The sequence below is a fragment of the Sinohyriopsis cumingii genome, chromosome 3 (assembly GCF_028554795.1).
Source record: "Sinohyriopsis cumingii isolate HCF-2022 chromosome 3, ASM2855479v2, whole genome shotgun sequence".
Taxonomy (NCBI): Eukaryota; Metazoa; Mollusca; class Bivalvia; order Unionida; family Unionidae; genus Sinohyriopsis; species Sinohyriopsis cumingii.
This window is the reverse complement of record NC_142963.1, coordinates 52,957,806-52,970,188: the sequence shown is the minus strand read 5'-3', so window position 1 is coordinate 52,970,188 and position 12,383 is coordinate 52,957,806. Positions and strand designations below refer to the sequence as shown.

The 12,383-nt window shown below is 37.7% G+C and overlaps 1 protein-coding gene across 1 annotated transcript in view; it reads left to right on the top strand.

Moving 5' to 3' along the window:
• LOC149802870 (fatty acid synthase-like) overlaps positions 1-12,383 on the top strand; it is a 134,921-nt gene that overhangs the window by 109,351 nt on the left and 13,187 nt on the right. The window contains exons 27-28 of the mRNA XM_089952315.1: positions 1,040-1,250; positions 6,242-6,360. Coding sequence (XP_089808441.1) covers positions 1,040-1,250; positions 6,242-6,360 — 330 coding nt within the window. The remainder of the gene's footprint in view (positions 1-1,039; positions 1,251-6,241; positions 6,361-12,383) is intronic.

Below are 12,383 nucleotides of genomic sequence, written 5' to 3'. Positions count from 1 at the left end.
AATATCCAACACCCAGCTCTGGTTGAGGCTCAGAAAATCTTGCTACCACCCCTTCACATCAAACTAGGTTTGATGAAGAAGTTCGTGAAAGCCATTGACCAGACTTTGCCAGCATTCCGATACCTGCATGAAAAATTCCCTCGACTCAGCGAAGCAAAGATTAAAGAGGGAGTTTTTGTGGGTCCGCAGATTCGAGAGCTTTTCAAAGATGACCGGTTCAACAACTTGCTGGAAGGTGACGCGAAACAAGCATGGAATGCTTTTCGCCTAGTTTCTACAAACTTCCTCGGAAATGTTAGGGCAGAAAACTATAAGGAACTAGTAGAAGACATGTTGATGAAGTATAAGAAACTTGGCTGCAATATGTCTCTAAAGATTCACTTCCTTCATTCCCATTTGGATTTATTTCCTAGCAACTGTGGTATTGTTAGTGATGAACACGGCGAACGTTTTCATCAAGATATCGCAACAATGGAACAAAGATACCAGGGAAAATGGTCCACTACAATGCTGGCTGACTACTGCTGGACACTCCTCAGAGATGCTCCCGAACAGCTGTACAAGAGACAGGCGAAGAAATCTAAGATGTAGTCAATGACTTGATTTTTTATAGGTAGGCTATTACAGTTGACCTTTTACTATTGGAATGCATTTCGTTATGTAAACATTAATTTCTTGCAGATTACAAAAAAACTAGAGCCAATTTTGCAATTTGACTGTCATATTCGTGTTCAGCACATAAAAATTGATAAGAATTGACTAATTTTATTTCAGTAACATGACTTTTGTAAAAATTTGTTGTCCAGTGTTATTGACCATCAGACTTATGTGATGTTTTGTTTAGAATATAGTGTATTCTTCTGGATATTTTTCATAAACCCTTGTAACTCAGTGTTAGTCCATACAAGCGAGAATATTGTTGGCAACTTGAAATGCGCTTCTGTCAGGAAAGGGGTTCATGTTTATGAGTTAACAATTTGTTGTTTACATAAAATTTGGTTATTTTAGGCAGTGGATGCTCTTCTTATTTTTCATGTAGCTAAAACAACTGACAGTCAAAGAGATGAGGGAACTTTCCATGGAATACAAGAAAGAGAGTCCATCAAATGCAGATATGAAAATGGACAGTCAACCTAACACATGTACAGTGAAGCCAAAGTTGATCCCCAGTATGCCTCAAGAGACCATTATTCAACTTAACAGTGTCACAAATGACAAAATACCACTGTTTGTGGTGCTTGGATTAAATGGTGAGTACATAGATTTCTATTTTTCAAAGTTCATCAATTCAGAATTATTAAAATAACATTCATAATTGTTGGACTTTGGATTCTTTCACGTAAAGTGTGAATTCTATACTTTTAATGAGAAACCAGTTTTCATGGAGTGTGTGATTGACCCATCCACAGATTTAAAGACTCCAGATATGTTTAGAAATGAAGACAAAAATATTGTACAATATAACCCAAACTGCAAAGTTTGAAAGGACCATCAGACATGCAATTTTGTGTGTGTTCAAAACAAAAAATTGATGCCTACAAAAATAAATGAATTCACAGTAATTGAGAATTTATCTTTGAATTGGGAGGTACTCCTCTGAACTCTATCAACTGACTGCTGTTGCTAGGAACCCTATTTAATTCTTGATCTTAGACTCCAAATACCTCAGGGATTTGGGGCCCCGAGTGGCCGAGTGGTCTAAAGTGCTCTCTGTTACGGATCACTGCCATCTCACCTCTGTCTGTGTGGGTTTGAGTCTCGGATTCGGCAAATGTGGGTATGTGAGAAAGCTTGCCAGTAGTTTCTCGTGGGTTGGTGGTTCTTTCCGGGGTTTTCCCGGGTTCTTCCTCCACCTTTAATACTGGCCGCCATGTATAGCCTATCATGTGCTGAAATATGGTGTTAAACCCCACAACAACAACAACAACAACAACCTCAGATTGCCTCTTAGATCAATGACATTTTAATATTTTGATTCAGTGTTGAGTTTAACTCTTTCTTGCATATAAGCACGTCTGGATGCCCCTACCTGATTGAATTTAAGTCTGTTTCAATGCCTCTCCTGCATTTCAATTTAGCTTGTTTTGATGTCCTTGCCAATTCTTCATACAAGCATGGTCACTTCAACGTACCACATGCTATTGGAATATCTTCCCTGTAAAATAAAACGTTTTCTGGAAGTTGCTATGATGTCATAGCACATGCTAGATGATTACAAGAATCCTTCAAAGCCAGAGATAAGAGAACATTGGAAATTCTACCAAAGTCTGCTGATGTGCAAATAACTGCCACTATCTTTGCATGTAAAATCATGGAATCCATATGTCTAGATCAATGGTTTGGTTTGTCACAAAGCATTGTCAGTAATTGTGGAAAACAATTTTTATAAATACAACATAACCAAACAAGCACAAATACAGTGTAGCTGTTGTCGTTTTATTTTCTCCACACATCATGGTGGTGCAATTAGGCCCCTCCACACTGAGCATTACCACTGGAGGGGAAAATTAATAGATAATAACGATCATTCCATGATTACTGGTATGAATCTTGGTGGAGAATTTTTGGAAAGACTATTAGGTATTTATATTTGATTTACAGGTGATTAACCATTAAAATCTCAAATTTTTTTTAAATTTTACTGGGTATAGTACCAGGGTTTGCAATGATCAGTGGTTGAAACATGTATGCTGTTTAGGTAAGTTGGAAACTTAAAAAAAGACAGCTATGTAGTTTCTCCACCTTTATCCCAGACCTGCCAACTCTTACGATTTTGCCGTAAGTCTTATCAACATTATCCTTAAAATACAGACTATGGCATACTGGCAAAAACTACGGGAAAAAAGGTCGTTGGCAAAAATTCCAGATAATTGGTTCATCTGTGTTTTATTTCGATCTGGGTTTCATCTTAGTGAAATTAGTCAGGGAACCAGACTAACTTTACAGCAGCACAACAGATGCTTTAAACTGCACCAGGAGGGGCCCTGAGTGGCCGAGTGGTCTAAAGCGCTCTCCATTACTGATCAATGCCATCTCACCTCTGTCTGCATGGGTTCAAGTCTTGGATTCTGCTAATGTGGGTATGTGAGAAAGCTTGCCAGTAGCTTCTCATGGGTCGGTGGTTCTTTCTGGGGATTTCCTGGGTTCTTCCTCCACCATTAATACTGGCCGCCATGTATAGCCTATCGTGTGCTGAAAATTGGCGTTAAACCCTACAACAACTACAGCACCAGTATTTGTTCATGCAAAGCTTCTGCATGATCAAACTGTTGATTATAGATTTTTTTAAAAATGGTGTCCAGAAAGTGATGCATGTTTAAGACGAAAGGGAAAATTAGCTTCTAGAAAAGTGTTAATAATCAGCACAGAAAAATAAAAAGGAGTATTCAGATTCTTGTGCATAAAAGCTGGAAAGGACAACATACTTTTATTGGACATCACATGCCAATTTGAATATGTCTCGTGGCAGGAGAAGTGATTGCTGTCTTCATGTGAAACGGAAAAGAATTTCCAAGAATTGTCAAGTTGACAGATAGCAACAAGCCATTGAGCTGCATAGGGTTTGGAACTAGAGTTTGTGCAACACTGTACTAGTGGCAAATAAAGTCTACGCATACTTTACAAACTTTTCAGTTGAACATAATGTCTATCATTGATGGGTCGAACTTTTAATTGTTTTTCAGCTTTACAATAGCAGTTATTGATATTTTGTTACTCTTTACTGAAAACTGGTCAATCTTATGGAGAAAAAAAATCAACCGCCTTACTGAGACAGACTCGTCAGGGTTGGCCGGTTTGTGTATCCTATATTTTTGCTGGAGGTGGGGGAAATATCTAAACAAGTGTCCCTTTGTAGAAAAATATAAATCATGTGCAAAATGATATAGATAGCATTTGTAGTTATTGTAGCAATAATTTAAAATATATTTTTGACTGTTCATCGATTTGGTTTTTGAGAAAAAGGTCTTTCAGAGAATAGTATTTGACATATTTTGGTCCCCAGCTTTAGTGTATTTAGCCCTACCACTCATAAACCAGAAGAACTTATATGATGGCCTGTTGTCCATCATCCATTCATCCATTTTCCATCCATCCATTAGAGCAAGTTTGTTGTTTCTACTTGAAAACTACTTGGATGATTGACATCAAACTTGACACACACAATCATTCCAAGAGCTTGATATTACAGCTCTCCCCCATTATAATACACTTCATTATAAATTGATTATGGATATAATGTGGTACTTCTAAGCAGACCGATCCAGTGGTCTAGTGTCTGCCTTGGATGTGGGAGGTTGTGGGTTTGATTCCTGGCTGAGTCATACCAAAGACTTTAAAAAATGGTACTAACAACTGCCTTGCTTGACACACAGCTTTAACAGGTTAGTGTTAGGACTGGTTGACCTGGCGTCAGGATGTGACTGGGTGGGGCATCATGCTACATGTCTGCAGCATGATGCCCCAGTGCTAGACATCACTACAAACTGCCACACTGCAATCATCATAGTGATATGACTGAAAAATTGTTAAAGCTTCACTAAAAATCCAAATCACACACACACATACACACGCACACATGACTAAAAATCCCACCAAAAAAAACAATGTCAAACTTGGTCTTCTATTTCCTCTTCAAAACTCCTTCATTAGAAACATTTTTTTTGTGCCAACTATAACTGTTCAGTTTATTGTGATATTCTCAGCATATTGAGGTTGTGTATACTGTGGTTCTTGGTGTCTTTCTTGCTTTGGATTCCCGGAAATTCTTTTCAGCCAATGGCATGAGTTCCTTCAATTGATTCTTATTTCTATATTGTCCTGTGCTAATTTGATTATATTTATATATATATATATATATATATTAATATATATTACCATGAATTCATCGGATGTGACTGTCCAAGTGGAAGAAGTAGCTGGTTATGAATCCAGGGGTTAAGTTTCCTAGCATTTATTTGCTGATACTGCTGTAATGTTCTAGTGATATATTATTTTTCTATTTAGGTTTTCATTTGTAAATATATGTAATCTGATATGTCTCTTGACTTCAAAATTCTAAAGATTGACTAAAAACAAGCAACATACTGTCAGCGTAGAAAAAGTCCAATTTGGTTAATGCAAATGCAAATTTTGTCCAAGATAATCCAAATTGCTTATTTATATAAGCAAGGAATAACATGACAATGCAAAATGATCAAAATCTTTTATCAAAACTTAGATCCTGTCTTGAAGGACACTTTTGCTTGGACAGCAATAGAATAATATTGCAGGGACATACAGACATGCACGTACAAGCACAACTCAGAGAATCATTCTACTAGCATAAGTTGTTCCACAGAAAATGTTCCTTTTTTTCCCCATCGGATTACAGTAACTTCATGCAGTCATGATTTAGATCCCATTATTTCATAGTTCATTTGATTTAGGGATATTAGTTTTTGTTATGATGATTATGATGGTGATGATGATGATTATGATGGTGATGATGATGATGATGGTGATGATGATCATCATCACTTAATAAAAAGAGTGCAGTCAGTTTCCATGTGGAGAGAGACCAAACTTTATTAAGAATTCTGGAGCAAGCAATTTTCTAGAATTGCTTTGAAGCATTTCATCTTATGATTCACTATGTGAAGTATACAGTTTAGGAAAATGAAAAGAAGCAAGAAAAGTTCAGTGTAGTTTGGTGGCCCTTGGTGGCTGAGTGATCTAAAGCACTCACCTTCACAGCTCACTTGCACACTGACCTCTGTCCGTGTGAGTTAAAATAATCAGCTTGACCAACTTGGATATGAATGAAAACTTGCCATAGTGATGGTAGTTCTTCCCGGGTTCTTCTCCACTAAATATACTGGCAACCATCAATGGCCTATAGTGTGCTGAAAAGTGGCTTTACATTTACATAGTAAAACAATTCATTCTGTGAGATTCTTCCTCAGGCTTTTTACATTGATGTCAAGGTCATATTATTTATGTGATGCATTGATCAATGTTCCACATTCAGGCCCTGACCTTCTTGTCATGATCATGAAAAGAGGCTAAATAGATAAATTGAGGCTCTTTCTTGTTAGGATCTTGGAGGAAGTTAGATAAATTGAGGTCCTAACCTTGTCAGGATCTTGGAAGAAGCCTGATATACAGTACTGAGAAATTTATAATATTTCATTAATTTAAAAGCTGTACCAATTGATGCTTTCTTTACTGAATTCTTTACAGTTTTCAGATTTGTTTATTGCAGAAGAGGCAGCTGCTATGAAGGATCTGTATGATAATGTGGCCTGTCCAGTATATGGTATCCAGTGTACTCCCCAGACACCTCTTGTTTCCATACAGACCCTTGCTGGCTATTTCCTACAGGTAAGGAACACAATACATTGTACAATATCCACTGTACACCAAAGACTCTAAAGTAAGGAAAGTAGCACAGATCACAGTATCCAGCATACAGCACAGATCTCTGGATACAGGCCCAGGTTAGATACAGTATCCATTGTACTCCACAGACTCTTCTAATTTCTATAGACTGGTTTAAATGCCTCCAATCAGGTCAAGAAAGTTGGATAGTACAAAATACCAGTATGCTGTACAGACCATGTCTAGATACTTTTGCAGTCTTCATTATCAAGGTTTACAACTGTCTTTCAAAGTGGGTAAGTCAATTGGCATCCTTGTTTTTTCTGGATAACAAGCCTTTTCATAGTGAAGCCCAGTTAGACTGGCACTTGTGTACAACTGCAAAATGTGCAATCAGTGGTGTATCAGAAAGAGGGAATGTAGCAGGTTGGTCAGTCTGGCTTTACAGTACAAGCTTTTTCTCAAATAATCTTTACAAATTATGTACCATTTTAGAAGTTATATCCCATTTGAAAATACATGAAATACTTTTCAAAGTTGTATATTTTTTTACTGAAAATTCTCAAATGAAAATGATTCTGTTGAAAGTACATTAATTGTGGGGAATTTTATGTTTAAGACAGTGAAGAAAATTATAAAAAATTCATTGGTAATATCAAAGGTTCTTATAATTTTATTAAATTTGTTCAAATAAGAATTGGAGAGCTATCAATTAGTTTTGAGTATTATTATTTCATAAAAGATTCTAATTTAAAAATATCATTTTTTTTTCAGTTTATTTTGGTCTATTTCCAGGAATGCAGTAAAATTAGAAAATTAAATGCTACTTGCCAAGTTGATCACAATTTCCTTGAACCATTAGTACCCATCGAATCACACATGATGCATGGGTCACATGACTGATCAGTCTTCAGAGAGACCACATGATACAAGATCAGAAACGGGAAGGGTGGGTGGGTGATCCCTACTGCTGCTACTGGTTCAATGAAATTACCATCAAACTTAATTTTTGGTAAATAATTGTTTATTTTTACAATTTCCTTGAACCTTTTGTACCCTAAGAACAACATTCATACTGGGTAAGTCACAAGGCATTATGCAGGCTGGTGTATAGGGATCAAAATGACAGTATTCATGAAAAGGTGTGGGCAATTCTAGGTGCACAAGGCCAAATGACATTGATAATAGGGGTAGTAGTATTAATTGCCTTTGAAACCCCAAAACAATTTCTTACAAATGAAGAAAATGCATTACCTCATGAAGAAAACATGGATTAATCCAAATGAAAGTAGCAAGATATGCTCCACTGTGCCCAAAGCAAAGTAGTTCATATTCTGGGCAATCAACTTCTTTATGATCTCATGCAATGGGAATCTTAACATTGGCACCTATGGAATTCCAAAGGGTAGAGGTAAGGTTTTGGTGGCTGTGGTGATGGCATTACACCTGTGCTACCTGTGACAGTGAGAAAAATTGTTATGTGATAAACCACACTGCCATAAGAATTGAGGCAGGCAAGGATTTGTATTGTTTCAGTGAGTGTTGTGTTCTCTGAGGATAGTTTCACTAATCCAAAATTTTTGACTGTGTAGGCCATCTGTTACTGCTAGAAGCCTATACTTGTGATATGAGCTCATCTTCTATTTAATAATGTGATCTTGTTTTTGTATCCATTCTCTTTTCTCTTTAATTATGCTCATGTCATTTTCCACCCAGATCAACGTTTTGTTTTCAGTTGTGATGTGGTAACGCTGTGTCCTTGCATCCTAATGCAGTGAGGAGCTCAGGATCTGTCATTGTACCTATGTCCACTGATATCATTTCTCAAGTGGTGGATAGCTGACTTCATGCTTCAGATGATAGTATTTCCTTTTTGAGCCCCATCACTTGAATGAAGAAATCATTTTCCACATTTTTGTAGCATGGTTGGAGTCAACAATGTAGTTGGATTGTTTTTATGCATTAGCATAACCAGTTTTTCTCCCACTTTACTGTGAGGGAACCATTATGCTTTGCCATAAACCTTTTCTTCATTAAAGCCATTTGCTTTCTTGTACACATCAGTCTGTGCTAGATGCTGTTCTAATACATTTGTGGACATATCTACCTGCTGGCACATCACCTCCACTGGCCCAAGAAGGGTTATCCATTGGTAACTGTTCCATCTTGATGACTTGAGTGGTGAATGTGATTTCATCCTCCTTCAGCAGACTCAGAATTAGACATTTCAATTTTTCAGCCATGTTTCACTATTAAGCAAAGCAGTTGTGCAAAACAATAACTGATAATAACATTCAAGGAAGGACAGTTAAAAAGTTTTGTGAAAGCATACTTTTCCAGGTGCATCATATCCATTGGGATTGCTCAACCATATCCAAACTTGACACATGCATAGCTGTTGAGGTTGGTTTCCAGCCATTTTGGGGGGCCCCGAGTGGCTGAGTGTTCTAAAGCGCTCACCGTTACGGATCACTGCCATCTCACCTCTGTCTGTGTGAGTTCGAGTCTCAGGCTCGGGTAACGTTTGTACGTCAGAAAGCCTGCCAGTAGCTTCTCGTAGGTACGTGGTTCTTCCCCAGGTTTTCCAGGGTTCTTCCTCCATCAATTATACTGGCCACCATGTATAGTCTATCTTGTGCTGAAAAATGGTGTTAAACCCTACAACAACAGCAACAACATCCAGCCATTTTGTCTTGGATGACTCTAACAGTGGCAGAACTGTCTGGTGTCACTAAAGATGTCACTGCCAGCAACGTACTTCAAGATAGGAATATGCTTGAGATCTTTTTTTCAGACTATAATAATAATAATAATGACCTTATTTAAAGAGGGTAACACAATTAGCTAAAAACTAATCTACCTTGAGGCCCTCATACAAAGGAATTTATTTATTTAAGCTGCATCTCTGAAGCCACTGGATATATTGGGTTTGGAAGAAGGAAATAGAGTGGGCATTTCTAATCTCAGCTGGAATACTATTCCAGAGCAGAGTTCCAGAGTATTGGAAACTTTTTTTAAATAACTCCTTATTTGGTTTGGGAATTTTATACTGTTTGGTTGACATGGATCGCAGGTGGGGAGTATTACCAGGTAGCCTATACTGGAATAGTGATTGTAAATATTCAGGAGCACTATTCTGAGATATCCTGTACATTAATTTGGCTTTTCTCAAACAGATTCGGTCTTTAATAGGTAATATTTTTAACCTACCAGCTAAACTTTCCTTGCTTTCTTTCTGGATTGATATTAGCCCAAATGCTCTTTTTTGAAGATGTGTAAGCTTTGCTATGTTTTTATCATTTGAATTACCCCATACTGTACTACAGTAGTCCAAATAGGGTTGTATGTAACTGTTATAAAATAGTTTCCTGTGCCTTTCAGGGAGAAAATGTCTTATCCTACTGAGAAGCCATAAACTTGAATTGACTTTTTTACTGGTATGTTTGATATGTTCAGTCCATGATAGGTTATTATCTACCAGAACACCAAGTAGCCTATCATGACAGACTATTTGCAGATTTGTATCCTTCCATGTCAGACATAGTTCATCACTATCAAGATTTGTCCTTCTTTGCCGTGTTGAGATAAGTAATATTTTAGTTTTACCAGTATTTACCACCATGCCATTACATGTGCACCAGTTTTCCAGTTTGTTTAGTGCATTCTGTAAAGAAATTTCGAGCTCATGCTTTGTGTTTTGGATGTCTGACAATGTTGTGTCATCTGCATAGAGATCTGTAGATGTTATTGAGTCTCTTAGTAAAAGTGGTAGGTCATTAATAAATAAAATGAATAGTAGTGGACCTAGAATTGAGCCTTGTGGTACTCCATATCTAATTGTTTCAGGTTCAGACAGAACATTATTTATGTAAACATGTTGTGTTCTCTCATTTAAGTACGAAGTAAACCATCTAATTGTTCTTTCATCACACTGGTAGATTTTCAGTTTCTTCAAAAGGATTTCATGATCCACCATGTCAAAAGCTTTCCTGAAATCTACAAATACAGTTCCTATTATTCTACCTTGGTCAAGTGCTTGAAGCCATTTATCAGTTAGGGAGATCAAGGCAGTCTCACAGGAATGATTCTGTCTAAAGCCTGATTGATTAGGGTGTAACAGCAAGTGTTTGGTTAAATATGACATGAATGAGTCATGGACATGTTTTTCAATCAATTTTGACAAGTTTGGTAGTATTGAAATTGGTCGGTAGTTATCAGCATCATCCTTAGAACCAGATTTGTGAATAGGAGTTACTTTTGCAGTTTTCCATATTTTGGGGACAGATGAGGTTGCAATACTTAAAATAATTATGAATGTTATGCTATCTACAATAGCAAAGGCAGAAGATTTAATGAGTCGTGGACCAATCTGATCAAGTCCTGTAGCTTTCTTGGTATCAAGTTCACTGAGACATTTTTTAACAAAGTTTTTTGACACTGGTGGGATAGAGAAACATACCTCCTTTGAGATTTTACTGCTGCAGAACTTTTTCAGTTCATTAAAGTTGTTTTCTATCACTGGCTCTTTTAACTTTGTGGTAATGTTGATGAAAAAATCATTGAAAACATTTGCAATGTCAGTTTCATCAGTGACTATGGTGTCATTTACCAGAAGTGAGTGAATGATGTTGTCGATGACTGTACTTGCCTCATGGACTTGTTCTCTGAAGGCTTTCAACCACTCTGGTAGTCTAGTTGTTAGATCGTCCGCCTTGGATGCGGGAGGTCACGGGTTTGAACCCCAGCCAAATCATACCAAAGACTTATAAAATTGGAATTAACAGCTGCCTCACTAGGTGCTCAGCATTAAGAGGTTATTGTTAGGACTGTTCGGCCTGATGTTAGAATAATGTGACTGGGTGGGACATCATGAATGGGTGGGACATCCGCAGCATGATGCCCCAATGCTAGACATCACTATAATCTGCCACCCTGCAGATATCATAGCGACATGACTGGAAAATTGTTAAAGCTACATTAAAAATCCAAATCATACACACACGCACTCTCTAAAGGCATACTCAAAATGTTCTATGATAGCCTGTGCAACATGGTTCAAGTCACCATCACTGCTCCAGTGGCCTAGTGGTTAGAGCGTCCACTCGGATGTGGGAGGTCATGGGTTCAAACCCTGGCAGAGTTATACCAAAGACTTACAGAAATGGTACCAACAGCTGCCTCACTTGGCGCTCAGCATTAAGAGGTTAGTGTTAGGACTAGTCAGCATGGTGTCAGGATAATGTGACTGGGTGGGACATAATGCTACATGCCTGTGGCATGATGCCCCAGTGTTAGACATCACTATAAACTGTCACACTGCAGACATCAAAGCGATATGATTGAAAAACTGTTAAAGCTACATTAAAAATCTAAGTCACACACACACTCAGGCCACTATCACTCAAAGGAACCAGGTTGATGGAGTCAGGCTTTCAACTGGGGTTGTTGTACACTTCTGCTCTAGCCATTTTCATAGTAAGGCTTATCAATACTAGTCAGAAAGTTCAGGTTTTGTATCATGTGAAATTGCAACTACCTTTAGGTCCTTGTGTTCTTCACTAACCCATTTTTGTCTGCTGCCCTCTGCTTATTCTTCTCATCATAGTGAAAAACTTTATGCTAATTAAAGTTTTATCACCTCTAGGAATGACAGGTAGTCTGCAAGAATAAATGACTGCATGTGTGTCATTCATTTGCCTATTCAACATCCAGCAATTACATTGGACTTTGTACTCTGGCATAATGTCTTTGATGTGAAACATGCTAAAGACAGGCCCAAAATCACTGATTTCAAACTCTTCCTAGGCATTACAAAGACATTGATACCAATCAAGGTCTACATTTTTAGGAATAAGAATTAGGTGCAGTATTGCCTTGTTTTGGTCAAAGAACAATTAGGGCTGAGCACAAGCAGCCAACTTCCTGCCGCAGGATCTGCTCTGTACACTCTTTCTCAAGCCAAGTAAATTCTCCACTGACTACCAGTTTGTGCTCAAACTGCTGCAGTGCTGCGCAGCTTCTAGAGT